The sequence below is a fragment of the Sebastes umbrosus genome, chromosome 16 (genome assembly GCF_015220745.1).
Source record: "Sebastes umbrosus isolate fSebUmb1 chromosome 16, fSebUmb1.pri, whole genome shotgun sequence".
Lineage (NCBI taxonomy): Eukaryota > Metazoa > Chordata > Actinopteri > Perciformes > Sebastidae > Sebastes > Sebastes umbrosus.
This window is the reverse complement of record NC_051284.1, coordinates 2,445,420-2,462,180: the sequence shown is the minus strand read 5'-3', so window position 1 is coordinate 2,462,180 and position 16,761 is coordinate 2,445,420. Positions and strand designations below refer to the sequence as shown.

Genomic DNA, 16,761 nt, shown 5'->3' with positions numbered 1-16,761 from the left:
ACAGTGAGGCTGATATCAATCAGAGCAGCTTACAAACAGCATCACTGGTGACATGCTGCATCGTTTCCTCTCAATGTGTCATGAGTCTGAATCTATGGCGGACACCACTAAAGATGAAAATCCCTGCCAGAGAGATCATTACTGAGTATACATATGGGTATATTGATTACAGAAATAATAACTGACTAAAAATAGAATCAAAAACGAACTAACTAAAAACATGAAAGATTATAACTAGGGCTGTCAAAGTTAATGCGTTAAGGCAAATGTGTTTTAATGCCATTCATTTCTTTAATGCATTAACACAACTTGTGTTTTTTAGGTTGTAGCTGCTCAGTTTTAAAGCTAGAGTGAAGATACTGGTATCATGAAACTAGAAAACATAAGGAAAAGGCATGACCATCTTCAAAGGGGTCCCTTGACCTCTGACCTCCAGATATGTGAATGTAAATGGGTTCTATGGGTACCCACGAGTCTCCCCTTTACAGACATGCCCACTTTATGATAATCATATGCAGTTTGGGGCAAGTCATAGTCAAGTCAGCACACTGACACACTGACAGCTGTTGTTGCCTGTTGGGCTGCAGTTTGCCATGTTATGATTTGAGCATATGTTTTATGTTAAATGCAGTACCTGTGAGGGTTTCTGGACAATATCTGTCATTGTTTTGTGTTGTTAATTGATTTCTAATAATAAATATATACATACATTTGCATAAAGCAGCATATTTGTCCACTCCCATGTGGATAAGTATTAAATACTTAACAAATCTCCCTTTAAAAGGACTCTATGTAAGAATCAGAAATTGCTTGTTAACAGCGACACCTGTGGCCGTTAAGTCAACGAAAGTCAGAGTCCTGTTGCTCGCGCTTCTGTTTGCTCTACATAGACATGAACGAGCATCGCTCAAAACAGTGAGGTGACACACGTCAGCTAAAACCACAATATCACTCTATATTTCAGCTGCTTGGCAGTAATGTTAGCTGACCAGACGAAGGTCTCTCCATGAATCAATGCTGATCCTAGTGTTGGCTTTTCCTGCTTCAGCCTCCCGACCAGGAACAGGGAAGACACCGGCACCCGGTCGGAGATGATAACGGTTCTCTCTGCGGAGCCCCGTCACTTCACAAGACACGGGAAACCTCTGTTGGTGTGGAGGAGCTGCAGCAGTTATTTCTGCACAAACGTCCACTGTACATTCACTAGATATTCTCAGAGCTAAACTAACTCTTCTGCAGAGTGTAGCCTGCGCGCATGCACGTGAGAGTGGAGCGCGAGATGCGCGCGGTGTGTGAGTGAAGGCAAGCAGGCAGAGGAGCAGAGGAGCAGAGTACAGCAGAGATTCCGGCCCTGGAGACCAAAGCTACGGTCTCCCCCGCGTCTTCTGGCCGTGGTCGGGGGGCTGGAGCAGGAAGAGCCAACACTGTTTAACAGACGGGCTTCACTAGATAGAACCAAGAGGTATTGGTGCTTCCGTGTAGTTTGTACAGCGTAGCCACACGCGAGCGCGTATGGATAACCGACCCGGTAGATTTATACGTGTAAAAAGTTACAAACAGTCCCTTTAAGGTACATTTTGAACAGATAAACAATGTGTGATTAATTTGTCATTAATCGTGATTAACTATTTTAATTGATTGACAGCCCTAATTATAAATTCAACGTGTAAGATTTTACAGCATCCATGTTCCCTTTTTGTCTTTTCTTCCTTTGAGTGTGGAGGTGATGTGATGTGTGTGGGGCTGATCAGTCTCGGCCTGCCCGATACGCTGAATATGCCGTTGCGTAGGGCCCCACAAATCCTTTTTTCATTTAAATTAGGGCTGTCAATCGATTAAAATATTTAATCGCAATTAATCACGTGATTGTCCTTTACTATTTCACGATTAATTGCAAATTAATCACACTTCTTTTTTATCTGTTCAAAATGTACCTTAAAGGGATATTTGTCAAGTATTTAATACTCTTATCAACATGGGAGTGGACAAATATGCTGCTTTATGCAAATGTTTGTATATATTTATTATTGGAAATCATGTCTCTCCTTTTTTGTCTCCTCTTCCCTCTCCTCTCCTCTCCTTTTTTCTCTCCTCTTCCCTCTCCTCTTCTCTCTCCTCTCCTCTCCTTTTTTCTCTCCTCTTCCCTCTCCTCTTCTCTCTCCTCTTCTTTCTCCTCTTGCCTCTCCTCTCTCCTCTTCCCTCTCATCTCCTCTCCTCTTCTTTCTCCTCTTGCCTCTCCTCAGTTTTACAGATGATATTTACACTCCTCTACATTTCTGTGAAACTGATATTTTGATAAGAAGATGCTGACAGATCACTGATTCTAGGACTGTGGTTTCCGTTACCATGACAACCAGGGCAGGCTGAGATGTCCCTATCAGATTAACGCTGTCAGAGTGTTCTTATCATTTCCAGGTAAATGTGTTAACCTCAGCAGAGAGTAGTTCAGAGGAGACTGAACTACAGCTGCAACTAACCATTATATCAATAGTTGATGAATCTGTCCATTCTGTTATTCAAGTAATCAATCATTGAGGAAGGAACAATGCAGGAAAATGCTGATCATAAATGGTGCGGGATGATATTTTAGTGTTTCAGTGTGTCGTCTCCTTGTTAACTGCTGCTTGTTTTATCTGACTGTGTCTCACTCGGTTCACTGACATCATGTTTCTGTGTTGTTTCACTTGAATGAGTCCTTCAGAAAGCTGCAGGATGTCTTCAGCTCTGCTGCTTTCTTTACTCATATCAACTCATATTTCGTGTCTCTGCCTTTTATTTTGAAATTGATCTGAAGCTGTGAATGTTTGTTTCAGTCCCGCCCACTGTTTAAGTGAGGCTGGTACACCAACCGATTGGTTTATCTGGTTGTCAATCAACAGATCAATATCTTGGATGTCTCTGAGCAGAATAAACCACCACACTTGTTTGTAACTCATGTCTCACAATAATGACTTAATATCTCACAATAATGACTTAAAACCTCATAATTAGTACTTAATATCTCACAATAACAACTTAATATCTCACAATAATGACTTAATATCTCACAATAATGACTTAAAACCTCATAATTAGTACTTAATATCTCACAATAACAACTTAATATCTCACAATAACAACTTAATATCTCACAATAACGACTTAATATCTCACAATAATGTCTTAATATCTTATAATGATTACTTAATATCTCATAATTATGACTTAATATCTCACAATAATGACTTATCTCATAATGATGACTTAATATCTCATAATTAGTACTTAATATCTCATAATTACAAATAAATAACTCATAATTATGACTTAATATCTCACAATTACGACTTAATATCTCATTATTAGTACTTGATATCTCATAATTATGACTTAATATCTCATTATTAGTACTAAATATCTCATAATTATGACTTGATATTTCATAATTAGTATTTGATATCTCATAATTCGTACTTGATATCTCATAATAAGTACTAAATATCTCATAATTATGACTTGATATCTCATAATTAGTAGTAAACATCTCATAATTATGACTTACGGCAAAATGCAGTGCACTCAAAGTACCAGGATGTTGTACTCAAAACGGTCAGATCGTTGAGTGTGGAACGCTGGACACTTTCCACACTCAACTGTCGCCATCTTGGCTACGTAGCGGAAGGGGCGGGACCACGACCACTATTCAAACAGACGTAGATAACAGAATAAAACAATACAATACGTAAACATACCGGTGCATTTTCAGCCAACAGGACGACACATCGCAGGCGTAGGCGACGAGGTTGGAAACGTAATTTCCACTCTGCTTTCTTTTTTTTCAGAAGCACTACATTTCTCTGTGCAATACAAGTATGTGCATCCTAAAGTGACGTCATCTCCACGTAGAATAAAAACCAAATTTTCATTCATTGTAGTGGCATTCCTTCTGAATCCCAAAAATAAGCCACAAATGAGCTGTAGGCACAGTAACTTCATTCTGACGCGAATGACAGGAGATGTAATCCAGTTTAAAACGTTTACTGAAAAAAGTAAGATATTACATAGTGTCACACGGTAGAAAAACTATGTGCTCCCGTGCCTAACGCAGCTCTCTGCCTCCTAACTCTAATGCACACTCACTCTCTCACTATATTAAAGGGAGTCTAAATCATCAAATTTCAATATACATGCATTTTTCTCTTTACCTTTTTAGGTAAAACACCTAAGTAAACATTACCTAAGTCAGTTACAATAACTAGAAATTATGAATTTTAACTTATATTCACACATTTGGCTCTTACATTCATGTTTTAATCTCTATGATCTCTGAAGACTCCTGCTACATACTGTATGTGTTCATATTTTTATTCAGATTATTTGCTTGGTTATGAGAATATTTTGTATCAAAATCCTAAAACAAAACTCTATTAAACTAACTATTAAGAAATTAAGCAAAATTATTTTGAATAAAGAAAAGTTTCTTAACTACAAAATAAATCAATTCTACAAAAATAAGGAACATTATTGAGTACAAAAATAGGCCAAATTCTACTGAAATCAAAATAAGTAAAATTCTTATGGAAAAGGAACATTGCTTAATTATGTATTAATTAATAAATTATATTATTATTAAGTGACATTCTTATGAAATAAGAAGACCCTGAATTACAAATTTGTTTTAATTTGTTAAGTACAACATTAAGAAAATTCTTATGAAATAAGTAAATTCCCAAAGTACAAAATTAGGTAAATTCATTAAATACTAAAGTAAGTAAAATTCTTAGAAATTAAGTAAATAATTTAAGTGAAAAATTAAGTAAACTCCTTGTGTACAAAATTAAGCAAAATTATTTTGAATAAAGAAAATCCCTCAATTATAAAAAGCAAGTTCCTTAACAAAAATATATCTTATAAAAATTCTTAAATACAAAAATAAGGCAAATTCTACTGAAATAAAATTAAGTAAAATTCTTATGAAATAAAAAATTCCTTAATTACTAAATTAAGCAAAATTCTTAAAAAAATAAGAACTTAATCATGATTGATTTGCAAAATCCTTTATTACAACATTAAGTGAAATTCTTATGAAATAAGCAAAATCTTTCATTAGAAAAAAAGTAGTAAAAGTAAAATCCTCAATTATAAATTTGTTTAAATTTGTCAAGTACAACATTAAGAAAATTCCCAACGTACAAAATTCAATGAATTCCTTAAACACAAAAGTAAATAAAATTCATAGAAATTAAGTACATTCTTTAAGCGTAAAATTAAGTAAACTCCTTATGTACAAAAATTTGCCAAATTCTACTGAAATAAAATTAAGTAAAATTCATATGTAATAAGAAAATTCCTTAATTACAAAATAAAGTAAAATTCTTAAAAAATAAGTAAATTACTTAATCATAAAAATCATGAAAATCCTTGATTACAACATTAAGTGAAATTCTTATGAAATAAGCAAAATCTTTCATTAGAAAAAAAAGTTGTAAAAGTAAAATCCTCAATTATGAATTTGTTAAGCACAACATTAAGAAAATTCCCAAAGTACAAAATTCGGTTAATTCCTTAAACACAAAAGTAAATAAAATTCATAGAAATTAAGTACATTCTTTAAGTGTAAAATTAAGTAAACTCCTTATGTACAAAAATTAGCCAAATTCTACTGAAATTAAATTAAGTAAAATTCTTATGAAATAAGAAAATTCCTTAATTAATAAAATTAAGTAAAATTCTTATGTAAAATAAGTACATTACTTAGTAATGAAAATTTGCTAAATCTGTTATTACAATATTTAGTGAAATTGTTATGAAATAAGCAAAATCCTTAGTTAAAAAAAAAGTAGTAAAATCCTCAATTATAAATGTGTTAACTACAACATCAAGGAAATTCCAAAAGTACAAAATTCAGTAAATTCCTTAAATACAAAAGTAGATAGATAGATAGTAACTTTATTGATCCCGAGGGAAATTCAAAAGTAAAATCCATAGAAATTAAGCACATTCTTTAAGTGCAAAATTAAGTAGATTCCTTAAGTACAAAAAATAGCCAAATTCCACTGAAATAAAATTAAGTAAAATTCTTAAAAAATAAAAATCATGAAAATCCTTCATTAAAACATTAAGTGAAATTCTTATGAAATAAGCAAAATCCTTCATTAGAAAAAAAAAAGTAGTAAAAGTAAAATCCTCAATTATAAATTTTCCTAATGTACAATATTAAGCAAAATTCTAATGAAATACGAAAATTCCTTCATCACACTATAAGCTGTTAGTAATCTTTTATTTTTTGCTCCCATTTGTATTATTATGGTTATTTTTTTAGCTAAATGTGGTCCTGCTTCCAAAATCTTGCTCACAACAATAAATAAGCCATGTGAACCACAAGGGAGCGCTAAAGTGAGCTCATAAAGTTCATGCGTCACTAAACAGATGAAACTGGTGCAAAAACAGCCTCTGGTTTTTAATAATCTACTTTGTTTGCTAGCTACATGACTTTGATTCATTCATTATATATTTTTGAATCACAAACACCAACAGATTGTCAACGTGGCAGCAGATATGCTTCACCAACCCTGGATGTGCTCCAGATCTACAGATCCAACAGTAGGTGATATCAGGATTTAATACTTAAATTGTCTTCAAATTTGATTTGCACGTTGGTAATACAGAGTTTATTTTAATTTAATATATAGCATTGTTCCCGATCGGCCTGGGTCAGTGTCTTTGGCTGCTTGGACTCCGGTATTCCTGCTTTCAAGTCTAGTTTTCAATGACACTTTGTTTGTGAGGTGTTTTTAGAGATTTACATCTTCAGTAGGAACCAATGAGCTACATACGTTCTGACAGGAAGTCAGAAAGTATGAAAAGACTAATACATTGTTGGTTTTCATGTTGAGAGTAAGAAAAATATAGTATATAATGTAATATAATAAATCCAGCCTTCTTGTTTAAAGGGAACATTCATATAAAATGAGCTGCTGCTGGGTTGTCTGTTATAAATCCATCTGGATGTGAGATGAGCTCCTTGGAGGTGCTACTCTGCTCCCTGAGCTCCTTCCTCCTTCAGCTGCAGGAACGCCCAGGTTATAATAATCCAGCTCAGCCTTCTCCCGTCTGCTCGGCCTCTGCCCCCTGGTGCCCTGGAGACACATGACAGCACACAGATGTGACTTCCTGCATCACTCCTCTCTCTTCACTTCAAATAAACACAGACTGAGTGCTTCATGTCAGTCAGTGGTCTAAACAACAGATGTGTGTCAGTACCTTATAGTAGAAGTAAAAGCCAATGTTCGCCAACAGCAGAATCAGCGGCAGGACGATCGCTCTGATGATAAAAGGCCTTAGATCCGATCAAACACATAGACAGTCATCACATCACATCACATGACTTCATGAGTCCAACAGCTCCCATTAAACACAAACTGTAGTGACCTGAAATCTAAAATAATTCTTCAATCTTTTTTATGTGAATCCAGGCTTTGAAGACGGAGACTGTTCTTTGTTGGACAGATTAGAAAGTCCTCTGAGATTAATCTGTAGAAATACAACTGACGTGACTTTAGAGAGACTTTATATGTTTATAACCAAACATGCCTTCTCCTACAGTAGACTGTTTCTGTTGACATTTATACACTGTAGAAGTTTGGTTACTATATGACATGTGTAACACAATGACAGTAGTCACAGTGTCATTCCACAAACAACAACATGCATGGACTTATTACGATTATGTCATAACCCTTAAAGTACTTTGCTAAAGTAGTACTAGTACTAAATTTCTCTCTTTAATTAGTTGTGAGCAGACGTCCTAAAGTGACGTCATCTCCACGTAGAATTTTTATTAATGTTTTCATCTAATGATCATCATGATAATCCTTTTAATGATCTCTGAAGGCTTTGGCAAAATGTATCAAACTTCTTAAATACAAAAATAAGGAAAATTATTATGAAATAAAAGAAATCCTTAGTTACAAAATTAAGTACAATTCTTATGAAATAAACAAAATCCTTCATTATAAATTAAGTAAAATCCTTAATTATTAAAAAAACAAAATTCTAAATGCCAAAATTACATAAATTCATGAAGTACAAAAATATGCAAAATTCTTATGAAATAAGAAAATTCCTTAAGTTCAAAATGAAGTAAAATTCTTATAAATGAGAAAATTCCTTCAGTACAAAACTATGCAAAATTCTTACGAAATAACAAAATTCCTTAAGTGTAAAATTCTTATCAAATAAGAAAATCCCTTAAGTACAAAATTCAGTAAAATTCTTATGAAATAAAAAAATTCCGTGAGTACAAAATTACAGTTTTTCTCGATTGTTTACACACATTTTCTGAAAGCATGCCTCATACTCTCAGAACTCTACACACAAATCAAAAAACACACACACAATGGGCAAAACCCCTCAATTCTCCTGCAAAATTAAACTTTACATTCAAAACAATGTTATTTCTTCTCAAAATGGTATTTTGTTTTCAAATGACACACACAAACCATCATATGAATAGACATTTATAAGAACCAGTTGAACACTGATGTGCTCAATGTAAAACACTATGATGAATGGAAAACACTTCTTCTCCATTCATCATAATGACTTAGGCCTTTTTTTGTTACTACAGACAGTACATACATAAGTGTGTTGTAAAATATTTTAGAATATTGTTTTTATACTCAGAACACACAAATACACGGTAACAAATATATTTTATTTTCCCCACAAAAACAATGTACACAGTGTACATCCCAACCAACACAAAGTTGCACATACAGTGGTCTACATACAAAACAACAGAAGAATTTACTGTATACAGTTACAGTAAAAAAAACAAAAAAAAAAACTATGCTGCATCCTCTCTTCTGTTTCGGTCTGGCCACAGCACCTCATCTACATCACAGGCAATGTTTTCCCTGACCAAGCAGCGGGGGAAATATCGCTTAGCATGTCGAATCCAGCCATGAAAAGCATCAACTGATTGCTAATTGTAACACTGTGTGACAGGTGTTTGCCCATGTGATGAGTCAGTGTGCATAGTAGGGCAATTGACTTTAGAATTTTGAATGACAGTGTGTTCCTTGTGAAAACGAGATTTTCTTCATGAAAATTGTGCCAAATGCAGAGAATTGTGTGTAGTGTTTTGAAAAAAGTGTGTTTTAGAACTGCAATTTGAGTGTAAAGCAGGAATTGTGCTTGTAGTTTAGCAGAATTGGTTCAGGGGGTTGGTGCATGAGTTACATGTTGTGGTCATTGTGTGTCAAGTACCAGTATTTGTGTGTAAACAATTGAGAAAAACTGTAAGTAAAATTCTTATGAAATAAGACAATTATTTAAGTACAAAATTAAGTAAACTTCTTATGAAATAATCAAAGTCCTTAATTACAAAAAATAAGCCCAATCCTTGATTACAGAATGAAAGCGTCTCTGTTGTCAGCTGATCATTTCCACATTTTCCAAACCTGCATGTAAACAGTCAGCTTACCTGCGACAGTGAGCGAGATCAGACGGCTCTCAGAGAAGAAGTCGTGAGAAAAAACATAGACATGATAAACACAGCTGTATCTTCCTTGGTGGGCGGGCTCTGCAGCAGGAAACAGGAAGTGGGCGGAGTGATTGACAGCCGGCTGGGTGTAGTTGAGTGCTGAGGTGGAGGAGGTGAAGTTGAGCTGGAAGGAGCCTCCTGGGTACTGTGGCTGGATGGAGCAGCTGATGGTGAAGGTGGAGCCCCTGAGCACGTGAAACCCCTGCTGATGGGCCTCGGAGACCCCGTCCACGGAGGAGGACGCAGAGATGTTGGGCTGAAGCAGCAGGTCTGTAAACACAGAGATGTGATTGGCTGAGAGCTGTGGCACGTTCAGTCTGAAAACAGAGTGTTCAATGCACCGCCATTTTCATTTAAACGTTTTTCTGTGTTTTGTTGATCCTCCGTTCAACTGAATGGACCTGATCTTGTGCCTCCTCGTCTCCTCGATCCTCGATGCTCCGGCTTGTGATCCAGAAATCGATCTCAGCGCTCCATCTTGAAGGACATCCCAATTCCTAAAATGCATCAGGAGGAGCGAGGAGGCTTGCTGAAGGAGCTATAAGCGACGATACATCTGTGTATACTTTGTGTAAGTCTTCCTCATTACGGATATCCACAACTGAATTATGACTAGTCGTAATAGATATAGAGGTTATAGATATCTGGAATAAGAACTCTGACTAGTCACAGTGAGGTTATAGATATCTGGAATATGAACTCTGACTAGTCACAATGACGTTATAGATATCTGGAATAAGAACTCTGACTAGTCACAATGAGGTTATAGATATCTAGAATAAGAACTCTGACTAGTCACAATGACGTTATAGATATCTAGAATAAGAACTCTGACTAGTCACAATGAGGTTATAGATATCTGGAATAAGAACTCTGACTAGTCACAGTGAGGTTATAGATATCTGGAATAAGAACTCTGACTAGTCACAATGTGATTACGACTAGTCAGAATGTAGTTGTAGATATCTCTAATGTTAATTCTGGATAGTCAGGCTGAGCTATTAAATGTTAAAACAGCTCTCCATACACTTCTCTACACTTTAGGATGTCATTGTCCTAGATAACTTTACAGTTCAGTCCAATGGAAACCACCGACTGTCACTGAGATGGAGGAAGGAACATACTGGAAACATTACTGTCATAGATGATGTCATAGATGATGTCACTGATGGGCTTACCTGAGCAGGTGAGATTCAGGATGGAGTTAGAGGAACCTGATGCTGCACACTCTCTCAGGGCAGATCCAGACTGAACACAGTCAGAGCTGATGATCCTCCACACAGGTCTCCGTGAGGTCTCCTCTCTCCGTTCTACAGAAACAGCAGAGCCACAGTCCAACTGGCTGCAGGCAGCAGCTGCTTCCTTCAGGTTCCAAACAGAGTCAATCACTGGTCTCCATTCTCCCTGTTTCAGCTCCAGTGTTCCTGCACAGCGACTGTCTCCTCCCACCAACCTGACAGACTCTGAACAGGCACAAGAGAGTCGTCAGTAAAATAATAAAGTGAGTTTCATTAGAACAGAAATGAACCAGATCAGAGCTGCAGCTCCTCTTCTACCTGAGCAGGTGAGTCCAACAGCTTTTCCAGGTGAGCAGGTGTTTCTATCTGAGCCTGAGCTTCTACAGTCCAGGAGAGCAGACTCAGTTCCTCCACACTGGAACTCTTTGGTCCACATTGGATCCTCCACTTCTCCATAGAGCGCCCCCTGGAGGACTGAAGGAGCCCCACAGCCAAGCTCCCTACAGACCACCTCTGCATCCTGCTGGTCAAAGTCAGCGTCACACACTGAGGACCAAGACTGGTTAAACTGGTTGGACTTCACCTCCAGTCTGCCTGAGCACAGACTAGTCCCATTCACCAGCCTGACAGAGTCTGGAGAGATGATAGAAGATAAAGTAGAGAGAGATAAAAGACACCAGACACTAAATAAAAAGTTGTCATGAAACAACAATTCAGTGATTCAAACTGGACTCAGAACAGTTCCAACATGAGTTCATCATCAGGACACATCTTTTCACTGCTCATTGACAGTGACTAACTGGAGGATTTCAGGCAGGAGTTGATGTGGGAGAGGGGTGGGTTGTGGGGGGGAGTCGGTGCTGAAGTAAATCTTCGTGTCATCGGCATAGCAGTGGAAGTCCAGGTTGAAGTGGCGTAGGATCTGACTGAGGGGGAATATGTAGATTATGAAAAGGAGTGGACCGAGTACAGAGCCTTGGGGGAAACCTTGTGTGCCTGAGGATGTGGCAGAGGAGTTGTTTTGAAGGGAGATGAAATGTGATCTGTTGGTGAGGTAGGACCGGAGCCAGCTGAGTGCAGTACCTTCGATACCGATGTCTTTAAGTCTGGTGAGTAGGATTTTGTGACTCACGGTATCGAAGACTGCACTCAGGTCCAGGAGGATGAGGATGTTCAGGGCTCCGGTGTCAGCAGAGGTGAGGAGGCGATTGAGGACTTGGAGGAGTGCAGTTTCTGTGTTGTGGAGGGGGCGAAAACCGGATTGAAGGGGTTCAAACAAGTTATTGGAATGCAGGTGGGATTGGAGTTGTGTGGAGACGAGGCGTTCGAGGGTTTTGCAGAGGAAGGGGAGGTTGGAGATAGGGCGGTAGTGATTGAGACAGGAGGGGTCAAGACCAGGTTTCTTGAGTGTGGGGGTGACAGCAGCAGTTTTGAAGGCGGAGGGGACAGTTCCGTGGGACAGTGAGGAGTTGAAGAGGTCGATGAGGTAGGGGCATAGGACAGGGAGGCAGGACTTCAGCAGGGAAGTGGAGAGGGGGTCGAGGGAGCAGGTAGTGGGTTTAGACGAGCTGATGAGTTTGGAAATGGTTGCTGGGTCAACTGGGTCGAACCGGGAGAGGCGGCGATGGGGGGGAAGGCGTCCGGGGGTCCAGAGGGACGGAGAGAAAAGGGGCCGGTGTGGTTGCTGCTGGGTCAGACACGGGGAACAGTGAGTTGTTGATGGTGGTGATTTTGTCGGCGAAGACCTGAAGGAATGAGATACAAAGATCGGATGAAGGGTCAGAGAGGGTGTTGGCACAAGGCTTAAGGAGAGTGTTGACAGTGGAGAAGAGGGTTCGGGGGTTACGGGTTGGGTCATTGATGATGGTGGAGAAGTAGTCAGACTTGGCAACAGTGATGGCGTCCGTGTAGGTCAGGGGTGTCAAACTCATTTTAGCTCAGGGGCCATATGGAGAAAAATCTATTCTCAAGTGGGCCGGACCGGTAAAATCATGGCATAATAACTTAAAAATAACGACAACTTCAGATTGATTTCTTTGTTTTACTTTGGTCCAAAATAGTACGAGCACATTCTGAAAATGTACACATCACAAATAATCCTCTTGACAAAACACTTCAAGTTAGTTGAAAATTCTGAGGAAAAAATTGGTGCAATTTCAAGAACACAATGCCTCAGTGATTGGAACTTAAACTTCGTCTCAGTGTATCTACAAAGCCATTAAACTGTAAGTCACAGCCTATCTGGGATTGAACAAAATCCGAAATAAATAATAAATAAATAAAACAACTCTTCTAGGTATCAAATACCTCATTTGTCATTTCCACATATTAACCCTGTGCTAACTCAACAAACCATACAAACTGAGGTAGAAACTATTCAAGAGGGTTGAGTTACTTCCTGCCTTGTAGGCTAAACTATTTATTGATAGAAAAATAAAAGCTGTGCAATGCATGAACAATTTCAACAAACCAAACTTATGAATTGAAGTGACTGACATTATTACAGTAAATCACACACTGTTCACTTTCTTTAAATTTCCACAGAAGACAATCATTTTCACAGAACTATATCAGGGTGCAGTGTCTCATGCAGCATTTTAAGTGGAATTACCCATTGTTTATTTCACTCCTGAAACCTGGCATCTTTTAGCTTTCACAAGTGCATCAATATCAGGCGTCACATCCTGAGTGGCAGCCAATTTCAGGATGTTATTCAAGTGCTTGTTCGTGAGCCTTGAGCGCAGATTTGTTTTATTGATGCTCATTACAGAGAAAACTTGCTCACAAAGATATGTGGTTCCAAACATGCACAACACTTTTGCAGCAAGGGCTGTCAAGTTGGGGTAACGTGGCAAGAGATACTGATAAAATGTGTCCAAGCCAGCTGCAGCAAATTTGCCCTTCAAATCTGAGTCACACTGCAAGTCTATTATTTCAAGTTGGATGTTGACGGGCAGATCAGAGGCATTCGCGGTGAATGGCGAGCAAAAAACTTTGAAGTCTTTCTCCAGTTCACCAAATATCTGAAAACGTTGCTCAAACTCCCGCAATAGTCCCGTTATTTTATCTTTGAACCGCTTCATGTCTGCGGCATGTTGGGTCGCGCACACATCTTTCAGACAAGGAAGGTGAGCTACATCACCACCTGCGAGTTGCGTCTCCCACAATGACAGCTTCAACTTGAACGCACATATGCTGTCATAATACTGCGTGACAACTTTGTTGCGCCCTTGCAGCATTTTGTTCAAGTTATTCAAGTGCTCTGTAACATCCACCATAAATGCAAGGTCCTGCATCCATTCTGTGGACTGAAATTCTAACACTGGTTTGCCCTTTTTTTCCATGAACTGTTCAATTTCCTCTCGTAATTCAAAGAAACGCCTCAGCACAGCACCTCGGCTTAACCATCTTACCTCGGTGTGGTATGGCAGCCCATAGTTGTGGCCTTTCTCTCTGAGAAGACTGTCAAACTGACGGTGATTCAGGCCTCTGGATCGGATGAAATTAACAGTTTGGACGACCACCTTCATGACGTTATCCATCTTCAATGACTTGCAACACAAAGCCTCCTGATGCAAAATACAGTGAAAAGTCCAAAAATCACATTCTCCATTTGCAGTCTGCACTTTCTCTCTGAACTTTGTCACAACACCTGCTTTTTTCCCCGATCATTGAGGGCGCACCATCTGTAGCCAGGCTGACAGCGCGGGACCAGTCCACTCCGACCCTGTCCAGGGCGGTGAAAATATCACTAGTGCGGTGAAAATATCAGCTGCTGTTGTGGTGTCCGTCATTGGCACCAACTCCACGAACTCCTCGGTGACGGTCAAAGTGTCATCAACTCCGCGGATGAATATGGCCAGTTGCGCAACATCTGTAATGTCAGTGCTTTCGTCAATTGCAACTGAAAACGCAATAAATGACTTTACTTTGCGCTTCAATTGGCTGTCCAAATCCGCCGAAAGATCAGAAATCCTGTCTGCAACTGTGTTTCTTGTCAGGCTGATATTTGAAAAAGCCTGGCGCTTTTCAGGGCACACAATCTCCGCAGCCTTCAGCATGCATGTTTTCACAAATTCCCCCTCACTAAATGGCTTTGAAGCCACTGCAATTTCATTAGCAATAAGGTAGCTGGCTTTCACTGCAGCGTCACTGATTTCTCGGCTATGAGTAAACACAGACTGCTGTTTCTTCAGACCCGCCAACAATTCATTCACCTTCTCTCTTCTCTGTTGTCCTTGAAAGTTGTTGTATTTGTCGGCATGAAGAGTCTCATAGTGGCGACGAACGTTATATTCTTTCAGCACTGAAACTTGCTGTAAACACAACAAACACACAGCTTTCCCATTCACTTCCGTGAAGAAATAGGAGGATGACCATTTTTCTTGGAACAGTCTGCACTCTGCGTCCACTTTTCTCTTTTTTGACAGAGACATTTTGGGGCAATGAGGGTGCCAAAGCACGTAATGTTCAAATCGGGCAGGCAGAATGACAAGCTAGCTCCGGACTAGCTGTAGCCTACTTCCTTAGCCCGGTATAAACAGTTTGCTTGCTTAACAGAATTGGGATAAAATTGGTTATTTGTCCCCCATAAAAATTAACAAAAATCAAAATTAAAAGCTGTATTTATTCTTAATCAACTGAATTAAATCATAAAATGCATTTTTTTTAACTCTTTTTGAAATTAAATTCATCAATATATTCATCAACAAAATCGCTTATATTGGTTCCTCTACGCTTGATCCATTTTTCAAGACATTCCATGTGCTTTCAATACTTTGTGTATGTACTTCTGGGTTGTTTGGATCTACAAAGTTTTTAGAGTGATTTATTGTCCTGTGTATGTACCCCATTTTTTTTAATATTGAAGTAAGATTTCCAGCAATCAGAAATGATTATTGAACCAGGAGCAATATGTTTCTCAATTAAATCCAACAAAGTTTGTTCTTTTCTATCAGGTACATGGACTAAAAATCTCTTTTTTGTTTCCCTGCAAACCCCACCAAACATCCACTCCGTTTTTAGTATTTATCCTCTGTTATACTTTCTACGCGATATAACAGTTTCATCGATCTCGATCCTTGCTGCAGCAGCCCAGGGTTCGAATCCGACCTGTGGCCCTTTCTGCATTGTTATCCCCCTCTCCTTGAGCCTGTGGCCTCCACATCTAGGCCAAGACGGTCACAAGTGGTAATGAATTAACCTTATTTTAAAGTATTTGTAGTCAATGCAACATGTGCACCTTTCTTTAAGTGAGCCTTGCAAAGGGACTGCTTAAATGTTAAAGCAACTCATGTTATGTGCTTTGTGTTTCAGATTGGAGCAGACAATGTGAGGGCCTTGTACAAAAGGACCCTGGAATTAGATATAGAGATTAAGCAACTCGAAATCCTGCACAAAAAGATCCTCATAAAAAAAGCGAAACTGGAGGTGGAGAAATTGGAGCATGAAAAAAAAGGTAATTCAGTAACAATTTATTTCCAGGCAGGGGAAACCATTAAACAAATGTATGTCCCTTTTTACCAGGAAACCATTAAACAAATGTATTTCCCTTTTTAACAACGAAACAATTAAACAAATGTATTTCCCTTTTTACCAGGAATCAATTAAACAAATGCAGCAACAAGGCACCAGGGAACCTGAGTACAGGAAAAATGAAGGGAAATTACAATGTCACGAGAGACACTAGTAAAAATAGTGAGATGCATAAACACTAGAAAAGGTACACGGTGCACTACCAAACGAGACGGAATTATCTGGCAGCGTAGTGGAGTCCAGACCAGGCTTTTATGGAGGGGTTGATCATCTGAATGAAGACCTGGTGTGCCTTGTTGCTGCCCTGGGAGGAGCCAGCCACGCCCTCTACCACTCACATGACCTGCCAGGAGAAAAAGAGAGGACAGCAGGAGGAGAGCAAACACAAGAAAACAACAAACAAAACCAAAACTAACAGAATCGTAATACTAATATGAGGTTAACTTCCTTGATTTATGGATT

General features: G+C 38.5%; 1 protein-coding gene across 1 annotated transcript; it reads right to left on the bottom strand.

Annotated features, from left to right (window-relative positions):
• Positions 1 to 7,077: 7,077 nt before the first annotated feature.
• Positions 7,078 to 11,389, bottom strand: LOC119474409 (scavenger receptor cysteine-rich type 1 protein M130-like; the record flags this gene model as incomplete). The annotated part of the gene is made up of 4 exons (XM_037746434.1): positions 7,078 to 7,118; positions 9,467 to 9,796; positions 10,705 to 10,989; positions 11,083 to 11,389. Coding segments are annotated over 4 exons (963 nt in total), but the record flags the coding sequence as incomplete, so codon positions are not given.
• Between the last annotated feature and the right edge of the window lie 5,372 nt (positions 11,390 to 16,761).